This window comes from Channa argus, chromosome 20 (genome assembly GCF_033026475.1).
Source record: "Channa argus isolate prfri chromosome 20, Channa argus male v1.0, whole genome shotgun sequence".
NCBI lineage: Eukaryota > Metazoa > Chordata > Actinopteri > Anabantiformes > Channidae > Channa > Channa argus.
In genome coordinates this window covers 11,759,988-11,781,283 of record NC_090216.1, presented here as the reverse complement: position 1 = coordinate 11,781,283, position 21,296 = coordinate 11,759,988, and the positions used below count along the sequence as shown (strand labels likewise).

General features: G+C 38.9%; 2 protein-coding genes across 5 annotated transcripts in view; one reads left to right on the top strand and one right to left on the bottom strand.

The window, feature by feature from the left end:
- Positions 1-7,952, bottom strand: part of ankfn1b (ankyrin repeat and fibronectin type III domain containing 1b) — a 125,919-nt gene extending 117,967 nt beyond the window's left edge. Inside the window, exons 1-2 of one of the 2 annotated variants that reach the window (XM_067488568.1) lie at positions 7,733-7,952; positions 4,400-4,458 (exon numbers count right to left, since the gene is read on the bottom strand). In XM_067488568.1, the coding sequence (XP_067344669.1) occupies positions 4,400-4,416 (17 nt within the window). In that variant the 5' untranslated portion in view covers positions 4,417-4,458; positions 7,733-7,952. The remainder of the gene's footprint in view (positions 1-4,399; positions 4,459-7,732) is intronic. The other variant, XM_067488569.1, reaches the window with a different exon arrangement.
- Positions 7,953-9,965: 2,013 nt separating this feature from the next.
- The window catches only part of capn15 (calpain 15), a 34,630-nt gene continuing 23,299 nt past the window's right edge, over positions 9,966-21,296 (top strand). Inside the window, exons 1-2 of one of the 3 annotated variants that reach the window (XM_067488010.1) lie at positions 9,966-10,234; positions 13,947-14,273. In XM_067488010.1, the coding sequence (XP_067344111.1) occupies positions 14,095-14,273 (179 nt within the window). In that variant the 5' untranslated portion in view covers positions 9,966-10,234; positions 13,947-14,094. Of the gene's footprint in view, positions 10,235-10,886; positions 10,998-13,946; positions 14,274-21,296 lie in introns of all 3 variants that reach the window. The other 2 variants (XM_067488013.1, XM_067488012.1) reach the window with 2 other exon arrangements.

Below are 21,296 nucleotides of genomic sequence, written 5' to 3'. Positions count from 1 at the left end.
GCGGTGGTTTAGAGGTACCTTGAAATATAAAAACACTTACTGTGTCAGTGTACTATTGCAAGCAGCATCAGCTGATGTTTACCATGCCTCCCAATAAAGAGATCTAAAATCTACAATCAAGAGCTGTTGATTTGCAATGAGATGGAAAAGAGATTACAGAGATCATTTCCCTTTGTGAATGTGGTTTACAATAAAGAAACACACAGCATCTTCTTTTATCAAAAGCTGTGAGTCTGAAGTTGCTTGCTACATGTAGGTCATCTGTGTTTCATCAGAAAGCAGCTCTGTGCAGGGTGTTTACCCCCCTGATAATACCAAAATGCACTGATTGTTGTCTGTGTGGTGCATTTCAGACCCCCTTCACCTGTATTTTTAAAAATATATTTTTTTTCACAAAATTGAATTATTAAAATTTAATTCACCTTACAATTATGGCCTCTAACACTTATGAAAAAAAAATAATCAAGATAAAACAATTACTGCCCCCACCATTTTGCAGTGATGATCTCATTTTGTGTTATAAATCCAGCACCTCCCTTCCCTTTATAGCAGTCACTTTCACCACCCACCAAAAGCTCAAACTCTTTCATCCAGGCTGCAGCATGTTTCGTTCAGCCAAGAATTATAAACAATAAGATGGTTCACCTGATAGCAAGGCTGACAGCATCCTGTCACACAGTGATGCTCAGCAGGATCTTTACCACAGAAGAAGAGCCAACATGGCCAGTGCTCACTTTCCTTCTGTAATGTCAGTAGATAATTTATTCTACTAGAGTACATTTTTGTTTGTGTATTTGTACTTTTACTTAAGTAAATTTTTTGAGTATTTTATCAACCACTGTCAGTGGTGGACTCCAGTTAACTTATCTTGTTAAAGTTGGTTCAGATTAAGGCCTTAACCTTATTGGTCTAGTATGCACCAGTACCAGGACCTCTACATTTTTTACACTTCACCATAGTAGGACATTTGGACATTAGGACAAGTGCAGCAAAAGTGAAAACCTCCAGACTAATGTTTTTTTTTCTTTTTTTATACATATAGCCTAGTGGCATTATTGTAAAATGTGGATTTAAATGGGGATCTGCTATGTCAAAGTTGATCCAACAATATGTGCTTATCTGCACAATGCACCAAATGTTGGCTAACCTCAAAATTCACTTTACTTACCTCCCCTTCTGTCAACCATGCAGACAGGAGATGATAAAAAGCTGTGGAACGCCACCTCTCGGTGTGACTGCACTGAGAACTCAGTAGTCTTATCCAATATAAGATTTTTTTTGTTCACAGCTGCATTACACTATATGAAACATTTCTCCATCTGAAGGCAGCATGGCACATGCACTAGTGCACAGTGCGGTTACATGCAACCATCAGTTGATCAGTTGGATCTATAATACCCCTTATGAGATTATTGATGGTATTTCAACCAGTTAATAAAATACTGTTGCCATTACTTTTTCCAGCATCACTTTGTATAGTTAATGAGTGTGCTCCATAAAGACAAAGAAGATCATGACTGTTTGTGGTTTATCAGCTTAGAAATGTTGATATTTATTGATATTTGTTACTTTGGTAAATATCATATACGTAGTATTTCATGATCAATTTATGCAGCAAACTAGGAAATTGTGACTGTATCTATAGCAATTTTTTAATAACATCTGGCATTGAATGAGTATTTGGAGATGATTTTACTGGCAAAATAATACAGTGGTATATTAAGTGGACAGAAAATTATTCAACACTTGTCAAAATGGATAAACAATCCTGACAGGTGATTTATCGTTTAAGTAATTTTAAGCAAACGTGCCAATAGTTCCACTTTTCGAATGTGAAAATTTATTAATTTAATTTTTGGTTTGTTTTATAAAAATATTAACAACATCAGTCATTGTCAAAGTTATGCATGTTCATGGTGTTTTTGTTGACTTTTTACACAAGTGTAACACACTTTTTATCAATATTTGCATCTGTAGAAAAGAATCAAAAACAGGACAACCACTCTCTGGAATGTAAATGGCTTTATGAATCAGTGGTATGATATTCCACAACTAATTAAGTAGCAATTCCTTCTACCATACCATCATAATTAGGATAAATTCATTTCTGATTATAGCTCTCAGTATGATATTTATTGTCAATATAATTAAACTGTGATGCAGGGGTCCACTTCTACGAAGTCTTTATAACACCTGTGTTTAAGCCATGACAGGTTGTGTCATGGGATAACAAACAGTACAATCCAATACTGAGCCATACTTTCTTCAGAAACAGCACTTCAAATTTTCTTGTTAGCATAAATATCCACATTAGCAAATGGGCCAAATGGGAAATTTTAATGTGGAAAGATGTATTCCATTACAATAATATGCCATTATCGCCCACTCTCCCAAATGTTTGAAAGATGGAACCTGTTTGGAATCACATGGATGCTACAACTTGAGTTAATTTATGAATACGAAACATCATTCAATTTTTACAAAATATCAATTTACATTACATGTCAAATATGATGCTGCTATGCAACAAAGTGAAATTCACATGAACAATTTGCCATCAATCTGTTAAGTCACCACTATCGTGTTGAAAATAAATGACTGTGTCGCCCTCTAGTGGCACAAATGTCACACCTGCACATATCAATATGCTTAGCCATATCTTTCATAAGTAATTCAACAGAACAGTATCTGAAATGCACTAAGTTTCAAACTATTACTCACTCAGCTTTTTGGTCTTTATATAAAAAAGATTTGGGATGATTCACCTTTTTAGCTTTTTGACACACACAGACGCACAGTGACTCTAAAAGAGTTTGTCTAGCAACTGAGAAGGTGTGTGCTTGTCTGTGCACTCATGAACATGTTTCTTAGCACAAGCAAGATGTGTATGTGTGTGTGTGTTGCACTTGCATGGGGGTGCGTTCATAGCCCCTGCTGCTGTTGCAATGACTCACCAGTGAGTCACAGGCTGGTGAGGAAATAGGAGTTGCGCAAGTCTGGAACCCCACTGTCATTCCAGTGTTTGTCAAAATGCAGCCATAGGTCAGTGGGTTTGGATAATAAGGAGGCTGATTTACCAATCCCTGATGTGTCATAGTCAATATGAGCCATGATTGGGTCAGGCACTGATGGACTGTAAATAAATGATTTTACTTGACAGGTTGGGGTGTAGCAAGTAGAAGGAAAAGCATGTAGTCACGCATCCCTTTCTACACACAGGTGTAAATTATACATGCCGGATTTCCTTATGCTGGTGAGAGAAAAGTAGGATGAAATAACAAATAGTGTGTGATTCACACACATACCTGAATCTACAGTCACATACAACCCCCAAACCTAGTACTTACTGTATGGGCACACACCCCAGAAATACCATGCCAGTTGTGTCTCTGCTATCTCCAGATTTTGTTGAAAAGATGCAACAGAGCCAGTTTAGCAGTGTTGAGCAAAAAAGTTCCCTCATAAAGAAGGACTGAAGATATGTAGGGTTACATAAATGAGTTCCCCACCGCCCAGCAGCATGAGGCTGTCTTCATACAGACGGCATAGTTAATGTGCCTATGTGGCATCATTGCTTTTTTATCCTTTTACTATTTTACTAAAAGGCAGAACATAGGAATTTTTGCATTTGAGTGCTACAGGATTTATGTATAAATGTGTGTCTCCACTGATTTATGTGTGCAATTGATACCAAAGTATATTCATAATTATACCATATGTGGGGTTTTATGTGTTCCCTATGCTCATTGCTTCTCTGTGCTTTTGTCTAACCCCTACATCCCAGAGGCTCCCTTCATCATATCAAACTGCAACCTTTTGCATACTGATGATACATCTTGTTCTGCTAAAAATAGAAAATGACAGGCTTTTAGAACGCCCAGACATGTTGGACTATAAACCTTCAAGCAAGTCATCAACCTGTCCTGCTAAAACATTGAGAGACAGGCTGCTCACGCAGAGCATCTGTTTAGATTTCACCAACAGCCAAAAGAGTTGTCCATAAGGAACAGTGTGTTTTCAAACAGACTGATGCTCAGCAGGATCTTTATGCTCCCTTTACAATGTCCCTAACTTAGCTCATGCAAACACTTATTTCCATCTTAAAGCCATGTTAAATTAGAGTGTTTTAAAAGTTGTAATTTCACAATGGCTTTTGCGAAACAAATGGCCCTGGGTTGAGATATACGCAGCTAAAACTAGTGTGCAGGAAGGCTGAAATGATTCAAACAATTCTCTAGTCCCAATTCCATGCACACTGCTGAAGCGTAGGTAACAACAGTACCAGGAAGCCCCAAAATAGAGACCGAGGAAGTTCATTTAGTAAACACAATAATGTAAGTTAACAAACTGTAAAAACCAGCTGTCAAACAAGACAAAAAAAAGACATAATTTCTCTTACTCTAAGAGTTGCTCCATTCCATGGGATGGTATTCCTTGCAGTGTGACTCCTGGTTTTATCTAGGAAAATACACATATGTTAGCTTGCGGGTATTTAGTGTATTCTTTGAGGTTTGAGGGAACATACAAAGTACATTTACTAAAAACATGGTCTTGCATTTAGTCCATCTGCTATATTTGTCATCTCTCTGTCTCTTTAGGGGCCTCCCGAAGCCTCCCAGATCTTAAGGTGTTGAGTTTCAAAGTTGTCCTCAAACTGTGTGATTTATGATGAAAACAGAAAACAATGGTTTCTCTGCTTTCTCTGATGTCCCTGTATTTGTTCACAATTTCTTACTAGTATCCCATTCCTTCAAATGAAAGTTACTTTCCAATTAAGAACACATTCAGCGTTTGATTCTCTTAATCACTGCACACAACTCTTCTGTACACCAATAACACTGACCTGTTTCTTACTCAATGAAACATAATTGTAATTTATATTATTGATGTTAATGTGAGTTGATTGTGCAGCTCTGTGGCACCTGGATAAACCCCCGTATACATAGGTGGGGACACCTCTTCCGCTCGAAGCCTGCATGTTAATTAAGCAGAACATCTGGCAAAAAAAAGGAAACACGTCGTCAAGTTGAACCAGCAGTGCATTCCTTTGATCCAAAGTGCTGAATGTTTTGGAAGGTGATCTTCAGTTAAATTTGGGATGCGTATATCTTTCTGTGCCAACATCTGCTCCAGTCACAAATGAAAAGCAGGCTATTCTAGCTTTTATTGATTTGATAGAAGAATCCTGGCAAGAGCCAAAGACAGTGGATGTTGGCAGTTACAGTAGTAAGGTAAAGAATTGCAAACTTAAATTAACTTTAGAAGACTGCTCACCTTTGCTTTTTGTATAAATGTTCAATATGTTAATATAAGCCAGACAGAACTGGAAAGGTAATTTAGGGCTACAGAAAATAGACAAAAATATGAATCGAGAAATTAATTTAATCGTTTTCTAAATGCCCTTTGTAATCGATTTCTGGGAAAACACCAAAGACCATTTTTGTAACTGTGTCCCGGAATGAAAGGGTCTGGCCAACAGACTAACAGCCACACAAAAAGACTTGTACAGTAACAGCTGCTCAGCTAAAAAGGCCAACAATACATCAAACAGCAGGAACGAAAGACAATTGCAGAGCGGAGAAAAGACTTATTAACTTGTCTCAGTGTCTCAGCTTTATCATATGGTACAGTTCTACCTTAGTCTCCATTCACTAAGAAAATATGTACATTTTGAGTCAAATTATACTTTTTATAAAGATGGTTTCTGTGCTACTCCCTAGCTGAAATGTTATTTGTCATTTAAAACAGACATATGGAAAAACAGACAAGAAGCACCTTCTTTGTGTTTAATTTATCTTCCAGTGCACTATGTGCTACACTGTATCTACATACTTTTCCTCCCTCCACATACAAGTCTTTGCTTCCACCTAGTCATGCTTACTAATCTGTGCTGTAACTTGGAGCAGTGGCCAGCCACTGCCTGTCTGTCCCATTAAACATGCATAAAAAACAGATGTATCTTTGATGTAGCTTTGTTCACATTGCCTCATGTGCATTAGTGTGTGAATGAGTGTGTGTATGTTTATATGCCTTTGTCAGTGTGCTTCCAGGCCCTGCGGGTGCAAGCCAGACTAGGCTGCATGCCCCAACACACAAGGAAAGCGGGAGGGGTGACACAGATGCTTGCCAGCACAAATAATCAATGCAGCTATGTGTTCCCATACATTATCTTTTAACACATAATTTAAATGACTAAAAGCAGTTTGTGATTAAAATGTTTAGCAACTGTTGTATTGTGGATTTACTTTAAGTATTAATTCATTACTTTGTTTTCTCTGATTGAAAACAATTACTTTTAGAAATATATTGTATTCTCACTTACTCCATTTCAGGATTTCATGCACTCTGTTATACATGTTCTTAATTTACCTAGTTTATAACAATTCTATGAAACAGACAGTTCACATTCATGGTAAAAAACTAACTTCCTAGAGGCTGAAATTGGGTTTTCAGTAACAAAATATATTGATGATTGTCCAACATATAATGTGGCACATTCCATAATTTGTTTAGTGACCAATTGATGTATTAATCTACAAGTAAATAGGAAGTTTACTGACTTTCGTGTGATGTGGTTTGGTCCCTCTACTGTCTTGGCCACCTTGTCTCACCTTGGTTTTATTAGTTACAACAAACAATGCTGTTATTAGGATATTTTACTGGGATTGCGCTTAATAATAAGTTTGGCACTGGTCCATCGTCACCTTTTAACACCTGGAGGTGTGAAAACCTTCCATGTTGCAAAGTTGTAAACAAGAATAAGCATGAGTCACCAGAGCGGAGAGCATTTTCTGCTTGTCAACAGCCACACTCAGGACAGTGTGCTGTACGTGTGGTAACATCTGTATCCGTGACAAAAACACAGTCAACCCAAGGCATTACCCCCGTGTCCACCCCTGTCAGCAAGCATCCATGACTATATAAAGTGACCCTGACCCTCAACTTCCTACCATCTATTCACATGCCCACACAGGACTTGTACGACATATGACACATATTTTTTGTCCTGCTGTAACCACTGCCCCCACTCGCCCACTCACACACACACACACACACACCTTTTTCCTTTTCCCTTAAGACAATTGTGTTGCTCACTCTCTATTGTGGAAGCCAGCAACTTCCACGTGTTGGCCATAAAACAGCAAAGATCAGACTAAAAGCATCCTTTTCCTGCCCTAGCATGGTCACAGTTTTTCTCATATAAACACAGGACACACCTTATCCCAACATTATGTCACATATCCGCCCACCTTACCTCCCAAAGTCTTGTTCTTCCCACTGACAGAGAATAACCATGATTGAAAATATTCAAGCTGCCTGCCTTTTGAAAATATTTCCATGTATACAAGTTAAAAAAAATAAGACCAAAACACGTCGTGTGGTTTTATTTTAGACTTTCTGTAAACTTTAAGGGCCGTGTTTGTTCAGGGGGGCTAAAATCCTAAAGCAAAGTTTAGCACTGCTGGTCTCTATTGTGTCAACCAACGTGCCTCGCGCTGGGTTTCCCTAGCATTGTCATGACAACAGTGTGTACGCACCGACAGTAGCCAATGAAAACAATACACCGTCCAAAGTTGACCGAAGTGTGCTAGATAGCAATTTTATGTGCTTTCTGAGAAAGTATCCCAAAAACACAATGAAGACGAGCCACGAGTGGAGTGATTCTCTCTAGCTCTAGCAAGGGACAAGTGGACAAAACCGAAGTGTACAAAAGATGCGTCCATTAACGTACCTTCTAACGAACAAATCTTCCTTTTCTTTACAGATAACGGTATTCCCGGGCTCTTTCGCGTTAGCTGCCGTCAAGTAACGTCGTAACTTTTGTCGCTGTCCTCTAATGAGGAAGTTTGCTACAGCGAAATTGACATTTTCTAAGCATTGATTTAAGCTATTCCAGACACTGCCAGCACCAGCCGCACACAAGTGAGAAGCAACTTCCAGCGGTAACTTTCTCCGCCCAGACTCATTCTCAACTCTCCTGTCTGCTTAAAAGGATGCTTTGCTCCGCCTCACTCATCCCTGAAGATAAATCACTGTAATCCAAGTGATTTATAGTTTGTGACTCTTTACTCATGAAGGGTGTATTTTCTTCAACTACAATTATAGTATTAAGTTGCGAACTACTATAGTTACATCAAATTTCCTTGAATCACTAACAGCCCATTTCTTCATTTTATTTCCTAATGTTAGAACAATGGAAACAGTCCATTTTGAATTCGTTGACTGACTAAACACAGAGAAATTGGCTTCATAAAACATTAATTGTTTTTAGAACTCCTCTTGTTATTGAAGTGTACCGGCCCTTTTTGGCCTAATCCTTTGAACTTCGCTGGTTCAAACAACCTGGGTGACACCAGTATTAACAGAAATAATCCAGACTTACTGAAAGTTTCACATGCTATCCTAATTTGATGTAAGTTTCACTCATGACCTGGAGAAATTAGTAAGTAATATTGGTAAATTAGTCAGTCATATTAATAATATTTTATGTAGGAATGGCAATTATGTTTAGTTCAGGTCATAGTTTTAATGAACAAGTTAAAACTCTCAAACGTTTTAGGTAAACTGGAAATAGTATATGTCCCTGTGGGGGAAGATAACTCCACACAAATCCAACTTTAGATGTATAGGCCATATAGAAATGTTCAAGCCAGCTATATAATCGTATTACCAAATCTAAGAAAGAACAATATCACCATAAACACACTGTTTGGTACAAAGACAAGAAATCTTAGAGGCCACAGTTATTTATGTCACACATGATTTATGTCCACGACAATGCCAAAGGTAGTATATGGCCTCCCACTGGTTGCTGGTTGTTTAATTTATATTCCCCTTGTGTCATTCTGCAAAACCAGACACACAGACAATGACAATAAATCATGATTTATTTGCTGATATACTTAACAGATGATCAGAGAATGTAATACCTACGGAGAGCAACCCTATGGTAGTAAAGATGTAGACCAGCAAAAGTAGCAGTGGTAATGCTCTAGAATGGCCACACTGATCGATTCATTCATTCATTAACTTAGTTATTCATTCATTCATTGCAGTTAGTTGATATGATGTGTTGTTTTTGGTTGGGTGTTAGTTATCGTACTTTCTCTTTCCATATGATTAAGAACATTCTCTGATACACTTATATCACCATTGTTGTTTTTATTTACAAAGAGCTAATGATCATCGAGCTAATTGAGAAAAATAATGCAGAAAGAATGGACTATTATAATGACCTGTTCAACCTAAAAGTGTGCAAATCAGTTCCAACTGATTCAGAACTCAGCTGTACCAGGATCAGAGAAATAAAATACATACCCGTGTTTAGAGTCCTTACGCTGCCTCTTAGTTTCATAGCCCAGTAATTTTAAAATTGTGTTGTTTTCAAAGCACCTCCTTTTTTTACTGTTCATATTTGTAGCTAGCCTATTAGCACTTTGTCAGTCATGGGTTAGGTGCTTGTATCAAACACAGACATGCTTATGGATTGAGTGTCCTTGATTGTTTAGAAAGATCCCGCTTATTGAACCTTGTAGATTAAGATTAGAGCCACCAGATGACACTATAGTGCTACTATTACTTTTTTAGGACTGTCTCTAGGTAGAATGGGAACCTACTCGGAGATTTGAAACAAAAAATATAATGTATACATGACAAGTGTATTTGTATAGTATGCATTAACTAAGGTAAACGACAATATTGCATACTAAAATATTAATATATTTTAGAAAACATGGCGGTTTAGTTTTTTTTACTGTTTTGTTGCTGTTTTAATCGATGGTTACAACATTCGTTCCCGGATATCGTCGTTAACCAATTCGTGTTAAACCTGGGAAATGTAGTTTTCGGGATTTGCATTCTTGGTTTGCGTTTGCGTAAGTTTACTTGCGCCCACACGAAATAAATAACCCATGTTACGCAGTTGACGTACGAACGCTCTCTATTTGCTCCCTGGAGATTCCCCCTTCCTATTCTGACTGTTTGAGGTAAACGTATGCGGTCGGAGCAGTTTCGTTAATACCTGTCGCTTTGAAACTAAACAGCACCTATATATTCTTTTCATAAATGTCTAATTCATGCATTGGTAACAGGAAGCTAAAGCCGAAGCTAAAGCCTGGGAAGATTACGCTGGCCGAAATACAACCTGGGGAAGAACTTATCGTCTCGATGGCTGTGAAAAGTTAACGAAGAGGCGACAGGAAAACAGCAATAATTCCCCTTCTGCCGACTTGAGGTAAGAATAACCAATTTGTGACCAGAATTCGCCAAGCAGCGTCGGGCAGCGTCGATTATTTCGACCAAATGACTGAATAAGAGTGTCTTTGTTTACAAGGACCCCGGCGTCCTCGGCTCTCACTGTCTCAATGGGATTCTTCGGAGTTTTTGTCTGACTACATGTTATAGCTAGTGTTAATGTTGCTGACACTTACAGTTTGTCCCCATATATGTTGTTCATGCGACAGTAGGCCTGTGGTAACATATCAGAGCCAGGGAGTTAGTTTTCTTTCTTTTTTTCTTCATAACAACGTGGGAAATCTGCTTGCCTGCTCAGGAGCGCTGGGCAGGTCAGAAGGAAATGTCATGTATTTAACTTTGCGTCAGAAAATAATGGTACTATAAAGACACAATGACAAAAAGGGTGGCTGATCTGAGAAATGAGACAATAAAATAAATAGTATTAAGGGTGTGGGTCCGGTTTTAGCTGACAGTGAACTTGTAGAGGGTCGAGTTATTTGTGTTCTTCTTCGACTCACTAGTAAGGAGGGGAAAAACACAGTGATCATCAAGACATTCTGGTTGGTGTAGAAATGACAACTTACAATGTACCATGAAATCAGCCTTCATTCTCCCTTTCCTTCTTTCCCCTCTGTTTCCCTGGGGAACAGAAATGCAATCCAATCCCCCATCCTCCTGTCTCTCGCTGTCTGCCACTTACTGTGTCAGCTGCTGTATCTCTTGGGTGCTGACTTGCAGAAGGACAGGTGGCCTTTGGACAGGTGCGTCCTCAGGTTATATCTGCCTTTTCAGTATGTCCTGCTTTGTAGTCGTATGTTTTCTGAGTTCTCTCTTATATGATTTGTTACAGTCTATTTGCATACACTTGCTTTTAGAGTGGTGTTTGATAAATACCAGTGAGCTTTTTGTGTTAAAATTTCAGTATGATGCTCTCACTAATAGTCTTTACAGTTCCACCCTCGTACCATGGTATTGGGGAAGAACCTATAACTACATCGGCATCGATGCTGTAGGTAGATTATATTGTTTACTACAGTGAAACTGTTGTTGACCAGACAAACCTGTTTCCGCCTCAGTGCATTTTAAATGGAGACAGGAGTCGTGCTTGTACCTGTGAATGAACACACCCATGTAACCACTGTGAAACTAATCAGAGTTCCAGAGAAATTACTAGTTGCACAGTCTGTCTGCTTGAGCCGTATTAGTAATTCCGGACTAATATTTAACTCACTGCTTATATGCAACAAAGGATGTACAAACAAATAAATGGAAAAATATGTGTCACGCTCTGTTCTGTTAAAGCCGCCATTTTTCTGGTGAACTCTGAATTCAGAGCCACAGTAAGATGTAAGAAATGAGGTCAGCAAAGTAATACGAAGTGGAAGAAAGAAGAGAGAGTAAACTTTGATGGCTTATCTCAGTAATGTGCAGGGACAGTTGCACAATGATGTGTACTGCAGTCACTGCTATCTTGTACGTAATCCTTCTCTACCTCCTCTGGCAAACGAAAAATAAAAAATAAAAAGACATTAGGGCCCTTAGGCATTTGTCTCAAGAAACAAGCAGTTAATGTCTTCCAATTAGACGGTTACGTGTGACATGTGATATATAAACTGCCTTTATTGTTGTAACTGAATTTTCCCAGAATGAACATGCCTGGTGCTGCCCAGGTTGTTTCTGACATCAATCACTAGGTAATACTCGGGATTAATATTCACATTAATGAGTGAGACCTCTGTGGCTCGGACTCTGCTGGGGCTTATTTAAATCTCTTGAACGCAGCCTTCGAGTTTCTCTCTGCTCGTCAGGCCAGTGCGCCTGCGCTCTGCTGACACTCCAGTAATCCGCTGTTAGGAGGAGATTGCATCCCCGTACACTACGCTCAGGCAGCGAGGAAGAATTAGAGCCGTACAGAAAATATATATAACTGGAGAATAAGAACACATAAGGGGACCTTAACAGAGGCAAATGGACCCATTAAATGCAGACATTCTGGAATGGAGTAGTTTTACTCTATGAGCGACAACGGGACTGGAGCAAGGATGTCTCCTAATATAAGGCAACAAGGCTCAGCATCTGCAGCCCAAACGCTGGTAATATAAGATGAACGGAGGGAGGAATGGACCCGGCGGAAGATGGTGAAGTAGTGCTCTTTCCTGGATGATCCTGCCCGACTATTATCACGTTCCCTGAGCGTGTTTGACGCCTCCTGCGCGATTACTCTTCCTGGCGTCTGTACCATCTTTCATAGCTACAAGTAATGCTTTGCAGTGCTGTAAATAAGATGAATTGTGTGTTATCAGCGATTAATTATCATGTAACATTTACCGAATCTTGAAAGCTAAAGTATTGACCTTTTCCCATGTGACCGCTACTTTAGTCCCATAATAATGAATTAATACTAAATTAAATACACCACGGAATTGAGCTGCCCGCAGAGTCAGGGGGTTTTACCAGCTGTGTATACGTCTGGCAAATATGGTTTCTTTTGCTTGACAGCTTTACATTTTATGGTAATTGTTTCGCCTGTGCCGACTTGTATGACGGGCTGGCAAGTTGATGAACTACACTGACCGGCTTCAGCGGTGGGATCAGACAGAAATTAAGTTGTGTCTCAGTCAGACAGCGGAAACAAGGATCATCCCCTTGTCCTTGAGCTGGCAGAGCTACGCAACTTGAAATTGAACCGCTCTGGTATTTTCTTTTCCGAATATTACACAGAACTTGAAGATGGGCTATAAACTTTGTCTTAACGGTTTAAAGAATTTAAAAGAAAATCTCCTCTTAAATACTTTCCTCAAAGACCTCACTGTATCCACGCTTTCTTCATGTTACGTTCATTTAAGCGGTTCTTTTTTTGTACATATACCAGAAGTAGTTTAATCTTTGAAAAGGCTCTTCCCAAGAGTTTCGGACATTACGTTTTATCCAGCTGGGAAAATGCAGCTGCGATGTTGCAGTAAACCTCTGCAGCAGCTGTTCGTCAGAGTGAATGTCTGAAAGATGAGACTTGGATGTTAGCATACTTGTAGTTTTGCCAACACCCTTCCCCAGAAATAGAACTCATTGTTTTACCTCCTGCACCTACATTGTAAATAAGTTATGTGGATGTATTTTGAATGACTTTTATTCTGGCAAGATCCATGCAGCTATTGATCGGGATTAGATTTTTCTTTCATGAGCTATGATGTTATTGTGATTTCCCAAATGGATTTTTTTCCACTTCCCGACTTGTACATTTTCCAGAGCTGTACTGAATAGATGCTGAGATGCAGAAAGTCACTGAACAGACTGATACACTTTGTCCCGCTTTTGCTGATATTGTGAGAATGTGCAAAAGGGAGAGGAACCAGGGATGAGACTGTACAGACTGGGGAAATGTATCAATGGGAATGCAGGAGGAATTGAGTGGCACTAAGGAACACATGGTGCAGAGTGTTACAAGATTTAAATCTACAAGAGTGAGAATTATAAGCCTTTTCTGTTAGAAAATTGTATTTTCTCCTCTCTGAGACCCACTGCAGAATTGGAATTCAGCAGCACTCCATGCATCAAATTCTTTTTTGTATTGAGAACTTCTTCCTCCGTGCACTGTGGGAAATTTGCACTGATTTGCATACGTACAGCACCTGCAACTTACTCTAAAGTATGAAGTACCCGCATCTGTAATTTCCCAATTTCTGTGTTTTCTTTGTTTGCTTTTACTATAGCAACCTCAGAGTTCTTTGAACTCTGTTTTGAACTTCTCTTTGAGCACAGCCATGGACTCATTGTCAAGTTTTGTGCGCTAAGGAAATCAAAACCTACAGATTGACCTATCCGAACGCATTCAGAAACTAATTGCCTATCGCCGTGGCGATGGGGAGTTCAGCCTCGTCTCTCACTGCAGAGACGGAGTCAGACCATGGCTTCCGCAGCACCCCCTACCCAGCATCACCCACTGTGGGCTGGCTCAGAAACAGCCACAGCAGCCCAGTGTGGGGAACCACCTTCATCACACGTCAGCAGCAGCACCCACTTCCTCATCGAGAGCGCAGGTAAGAACCAACAATGTCCAGCCAGCTGTGGCCAATGCATCTCTCACTCAAGTACCATTTGGAACAGCACTAGCCTAGTCAGAGGCAAAATGTGCAGCAGGGTTACACGAGTGTATTACACTGGATTTCTGTCATTTAAAGCAGTAAGTGTGTATACACAAAGGAATATTTTATAGGATAATTTGCCGTAGTTGTCCTTGGCTTTAGAATTTGGGAGAAATGTGTTTTGTGTAGGTTGGAAAAAAGCGATGTTCATTTGAGATACTATTTTTTTCATTAGAAAACCTTTTTTTTTTTTTTTTTTTTTTTACAGTTTTTAGTAACTGAAAACTCACTAGTCTTACAGCTATGGATCAAATCCACTATTTCATCAAAGCTTATCTAATCAAAGCCTGCATTTTGATGTTTTTCTGTGATGCACCCAAAATCTCTCTAAGCCGGATTTATAAGCAGAGGTCCCACCCTGTTGGTCCCTCCTAGCACAGCTGTACACTATGTGCTAGTTAGTGCTGAGTGATTTGCCTGGACAGACAGACCTGACCTCCCTGGGCTCAGTGAAAAGCAGCCCATGGTTAATGAGAAGATGTTTTTTGCTACCAAGATGAGCTTTGATTCATTTTGGTTAATTTTGAAAATGATTAAAAATGAGTAGGTACTTTCTTGTTGCAGTGCACATTGGTACACGTCGCTAATGTCTAGTGTTTTGTTTCAGGCACATTGACATGTGTTGTCCACCCACAGAAAACTTTACTGTTAATAGAGGCTCCTGCCTTAAATCGATATGAATTGTTAAACTGTATTGCGAAAACTCGCTTTACGAGAACAAGTGTCTCATTGAGCCAACAGCAACTGGGTAATTGAAACAGTGTTGTGTGTCGCAAGGCAAACTAATTCTGGAAGGGAGATTCTATCCATATAGACTGTGTGTTTTTCTGGATTGATTGTGTGAAATAGTTATATTCAGTTACTGTATCTACAAGAAAGACTGTGCCACATTAATCAATTGTTCCTGTCATTTCTTTCTGAATCAGTGTCCTCACAGTCAAAGGCCTGTCAGCTATTTGTAAGAATCTCAGTTTGAATGTGCAGCTCTTCCAACAGTTTTGGCTGACTTTATTGAAGATGATCTTCTCAGCCGCCCTTACAGAAACTCCTTTAGAAATGTTTCTAGTTTTCCTCCAGCTTTTTGGGTCATGTCTCCCGGAATGAGAACAGGCAGTGGATATTGACTGCGTGTAATGTATTGAAGTTGTTGCTGAGTCACTCAAGGCATCATGGTCCGGTTGTTAGTTATTGATTTTTTTAGAGCACACGATCACATTTCCTTACAATAGATGTCATTATTTATTCAGCATCAGTCTCCACTTGGGCTTTCATCTTTCTTGATTCTTGCCTGCTGCTGTCAATGCTTCCCTTGCAATTGCTCCACGCTTAAGAGTTAAGGCTGTCATGGCTTCCATTGCTTACTCTCTTATGATTTTTAAAGATATAGACAAGGCTGGTTTGTGCCCCTGCTAAAGCACGGTTCTTTCAGCCATAGCAGCATGCATGAATGAAAAGTGTAGCTCATACTGTCAGTGTAGTTTTGCATCATACTGTCAATGTGTTTTTTTTTCTAATGCAACACACTATTCAATGGGTTTGTGCAGCTCTGCAGCAACAAGACTTTTCCTCCATTGCCAGTCAGACTGCACCCTCAGTCAGCTCAAGCCCATAAACACACATGCAGATTTGGATTTGCACAGCTATACAGTAAAAAAAATATATATATTGTTTTCTGCTGTGGAAAGAAAGGAGCACACTTACACACACACACACACACACACACACACACGTTTTAACAGTAGCCTATATTTTAGAAACACTGTGCAGCAGCAATTGAACATGCCCTCAAACACTCTCACAGTCTATGCACATATACACACCGCTGTGTGAGTCTAACAATGTTAGGCAAGCTTTGCTGAGCTGTGACAGAGCATGAAATATAGAAACAACAGAACACTATGAGCCCAGCTTAACTTCAGCCATTCTTATACAATTTATTCTATAATATACTGTCCTATAAAAGCTTTTCTTTCTCTTGTTTTTCTTAGCCTGAGAACTGCATGAACAGTTTGTCCTCGGGTGATTTCAATTTGTTTTCATCCAGCATCATCCCATTGACTTTGGGAATTGTTTTTGTGCACCAAGTCAGTACCTTAACTGTGAAGGATCACTTGGTATACTGTAAAATCCCCACTCCTCATACAGAAGGGTTGTTGTATGTGTTGCAGTGTTTCAGAACTTTGGAATCTCGCTGTGTCTGTTTTAATTATTAGTGGCTCAGTGCTGTTTTATCCAAATGCTGGCATTTTTAAGGGAACAGTGTCTCTGCACTTCATTTTATCTTTTCCCCATACTACCAGTACGTTACATTGCACATGGCCTTGGGAGTTCTGAGCCATTAAAATCAGGGTCTGCTCTCTCCTGAGTCGATCCCAGTGTCTCCACTGTCCCCACATAATGGATGATGGCTCTTATTGCCGGTCCATTCACTGGCTCTCCTCTCTTTAATTGGATTAAAACGGGTCCACTTGGATTTGACCAGCATGATCAGTGACCTTGTTTATGTCCGAATTATTTCAGCACATCCTCCCATTCTAATGTCTATCTGATAACGCCACGTCAGGACAGAACCCAAGCCTCTAGAATAAATTTGGCATGCAAGCTTTGTCTCATGTGGCTTTCTTTAGAAAACGGAGTATTGATGCAGAAAGAAATAGTCTATTGGAATAGCAACGGACTTGATTCCAGATTCCCCCACTCTTGTTGCCATGGGAATCTGTAGCATATGTTGAGCAACCTAATTCCATTGGGCCCTAGATCAGGCCGCACATGGTAACCTGGCAGTTCCATAATCACAAAGAAACATGTGCTGGCAAGCTGCACCTCTGGAAGAATACCACACAACCTGCTGATTACTCATGACACTGTTTAGTAATGGTTGTCAGGGAAAAGACCCTGTGTTAGAGCAACCTCATGGAAAGTGTTTTTTACTGGCCTGCCGGTAAGGGTTAAATGTGTGTTATGTTATTTGTGCTGCCTGTTCCATAAGATCCCCTCGGGCAGAAGCAGTGCTGTATCAGCACTGCTTCTGCCCAGCAGGTTTGGGTGCCCGCAGCACCGTGCCCCTGCAATCTTTTCCCCTTCTTCTTCCCTGATTCTAGAGTTTCCTGCCAGCTTCCTGCTTTCTCTTGCTTTTCTCCATTCTACTGATGTCTGCTGAAACCTATTCAGACAGTTTCCTCTGTTTTAAGATTCAAATGTCTGAAGCTGTCTCTGTCTCTGACAGGTTCATTCGTCAAAAATGAGCAGTGGTCATAAAATATTCAGTAAGGGCACAGTTAGAAGTCAGAAGGTGCTATTGTTCTTTGCTTTTCTTTTCCTATTTCCTTACTAGTATTTGCATTTTTAGTATCTTTAGCTTATTACTCATGATCATAAGATGTGTCCACTTTTATAAAGCAACAGCACCAACATTTTTTTTTTACTTTAAATTGTAAAAAAACATAAGAAACAGATATTCTTAGGTATGGAATTAACTTGATACATAACATTTACACAATGCCACAGTTGTTTCTCCAACATCTCAACCTCCTTGTAATGTTCAATTGCCTCAAGGGATTTTTTTGAATTGCTATAGTTTATCCTCAGCTTTGCTTGTTGGAGAATTTGGTAGCCCCTTTTGTCTAATTTGCTCCAGTAGGAGTCTGTGCCACAATTAGCACCATAGCATTTTGTAAACCTATTTGTATTCATATTCAACTTCACAAAGTCCCTAATCTCATTAAAGAGCTCAATGTCACTTCATTAGAATTTGCCCAATTATCTTGTTGGTTTCTCCCCTGTGACTAATGTTCCATTGTCACCAATCCCTTGTGTCACGTCACCAGCTCATCAGAGCAGAAATTCTTTATCAAATGCTAACGTCAGACTCAAGATACTTGTCTCTGACAAGTAGCACTGCGTGGTTCAGAGGAAAAATTTTTGTTGTAACAAATGAATTGTGGAGATGGTTCGGGTTTAATTATTGAGTCATATTCATGTTACGACATATGACCTGCCAGGAAGGCTCAGATAAAATGTAGGAACCTCCTTTCTGACTCATCAGTTCCTGCAAAAAGCAGCAAGAAATGCTTGCTATGGGCAAAATTACTTTTAAGTAATTAGATTGCTCTGATCTTGCAAACAAGTAAAAATCCCACATTGAAGTGATAAACAAAACTTCTGCAAGTAAAACTGCTGCAAGACAGACTGCATTTATTACCGTCGGGGTAGAATAAATTCTCCGTACGTTAAGAATGTGTGAAGGTGCTGATCCAAAGCCTGTCACTGGGGTTTTCTGGGTCTGTTGCAATGCAGCAGAATGTTTAAACTTTCATTAGTTTATTTCTTTTTTGGCCCCTGATAGTCTTATTTTTTAATAACTAGTTTTGCTCTGTTAAACAACAATCACCATTCAGCTGGCACCATCATTCTGTCTGCCAGAGATGTTTTGCATGGAATAGATACAAAACACAAAACCCAAGCAGCAATGTCAGCATTCTGACCGCACTGAGTAACTCCCTTGTAGCTGATAGATATGAAAATCACTGTCTGTACTTCTAGGAGTGCAGCTGTTAAATAGGTTTATTATCAAGTACACATTAAGAAGGCGTTTTTTTTTTTTATTGTTGTTGTTTTTTTTTACATCAACATTTTATACGCTACGGTATCACCACTTCTCTCTCTGAATTCACATAAAACTGTCTCTGCAAATATTTAGTACTTGAGTGAATCACTTTATTTGAGCAGGGACAACATCTAGAGCCTATCTTGCATAGTGAGTTGAGTACATACTACTTTGAGTTATCTAGCCTCACAGAGCCTGATCGTGATCCTAGATTACTGATTTTTGCTAAGATGTTTTCAAATAAGGCAGGTAATAGCTTTTTTTAAAAGGGTGAGAAGAGAAATTCGCAACAAATACCAAATCAAGTGCATTATCAAAAGATCAAGTGGTGCATATTTAATATGAGATGAGATTAAACTGGTTCTTCTAGTCAGGGTTAGGGTAGATAGCTTAGGTAGTTAGCTTTGTAGATGAAGAGATATGTAGTATTATCACAAGACAGAAATATTAAAGTAGAAATAGGACAAAATATTACTAGCTATTGCATGAATAATTATGATTAATTCATTTTTAATATTTGTATTCGTTTTTTTTTTTTTTTTCATAATAGAGAAGTGGAATGAACAGGTCAAAAAATGGACTGTGATGTTATTTTACTGCATGTTACTTATTTTGTTGGAAAATAGGAAGAAAAGAGCTCTATTCTGCATTATGGGTACTTTTCATGGTTCTCCCAGCAGGATTTACATCACAATTCAAATAATTAATTTTTTGTGCATTGCCCTGATTATTTTACCTCAAAAAAATAACTCTTAATACCAAACCCTATATTAAACAATTAATAAAAAATGTTAAGCTCTACAGTAATATGTAGATTAAGTGCTTTACAAAATAAAGTAAAGGCAGTAATAAGACTGATAGGGATAACTAAATGTAAATGAGTGAATGTATTATTTGCATTATTTTTGGTATTGATTTACCTGATTGGTAAATTATTAAGATTAATTGACTCTATGCAAACATCCTAAAATTGCTCTAATATCCAACCAAAGGTTTTCTGAAACTGCAATCTTCTTTTTTTTTAAGTATAACTATTTTTTGCTGTTGGTTGTACTGCAGTTATCAAATTTAGTTGTTAAATTTAAAAGTTTTTTTCAACAGAAGTTCTCTAGAGACATGTAAAGTATACACTGTACTGTTTACATTGGATAAAATATTAATTAAAGTACCTCCCACAGAGGCAAACTCACTTCAACACATCCAGCCACTGTTTAGCCACTTGGCTAAATGATACTTGTATTCATATACAGATAGTTTAGTACTTGTTATTTATCCTGAGGTTTACTGTATAAGGCTTTTAGTACAAGCTACACGTGCCAACTGTTATGTGTACAAGCACCAAGTTACAGCTGAGTGTCATCCAAGCATGTCCTCAGTATTAATCAGCATTAATCTCGGATGCACCTTGCATGTGCCTACACCCTAAAGGAAGTCTAAGTGTAATATAATTATAAGTTATGAGTCTTTTAATTTAGAATAACTATGCTGGGATCAAGGCATTTCATTTTGTACTTAGTATTTACAGTAAAGGCTTTCAGAAACCTTGTGTTTGCAAATTTTTGAAAGCACAGGATGAACTGTCATGGAAACTGTGACACTTGGTGTATGCTGACTGGCAGTCCATGTGTTATGTAATATCTGAAATGCTGACTGCTTTTATATTTCAGCTCAGTCTTATGGCAGGATTCATTCAGTACAGACACCAAGTTAGCCTTTTTTGCCATGTTTAAACAATGATAAGGATTGTCAACAATGATATGCAGCTTTGTGGCAGAGCTTGTTTTTCTGTTGAAAGAATAAAGCTGAAACACTTTGCTCCTAATCGGCAAGAAGAGTACCACACCTTACCCTCAGGCACTGGGCTCTAGGCCAACCTTGGAAAGGCAGTGCTAATGACTGTCACACTAAGGCCAAATGTCTTGCAGTGAGGCGGGGAGAACCTGGCTAGACTGGGCTTATTTGATCTTCCAGCAGAGTTCAGTATGCGGTGTGTGTCCCAGTATCCATCCATAGTAGGTGGCCTACACAGTATCAGTGCTTTTGTACATTTATTTCAGCCTCAGCATTTCCTACACCATAGTTGCTCTGTTTGTTTCTAATAAGTACCTGATTCTTTTCTTCCTTGCAGACATCACAGTTCTAGCAGTTTAACTTTTCCCCTCACTGTGATGTTTTGCTTGTTTTTCTGCAGAATTTTAGAGCTCGCACTCTTTGTAACAGTCTGCTCTAATACAATGATTGACCCTCAGTGAGCCACTAAAATATTGGCCAGAGGTCATTGATGCTCTTCTTTAAATGAATTTAGCCTAGGA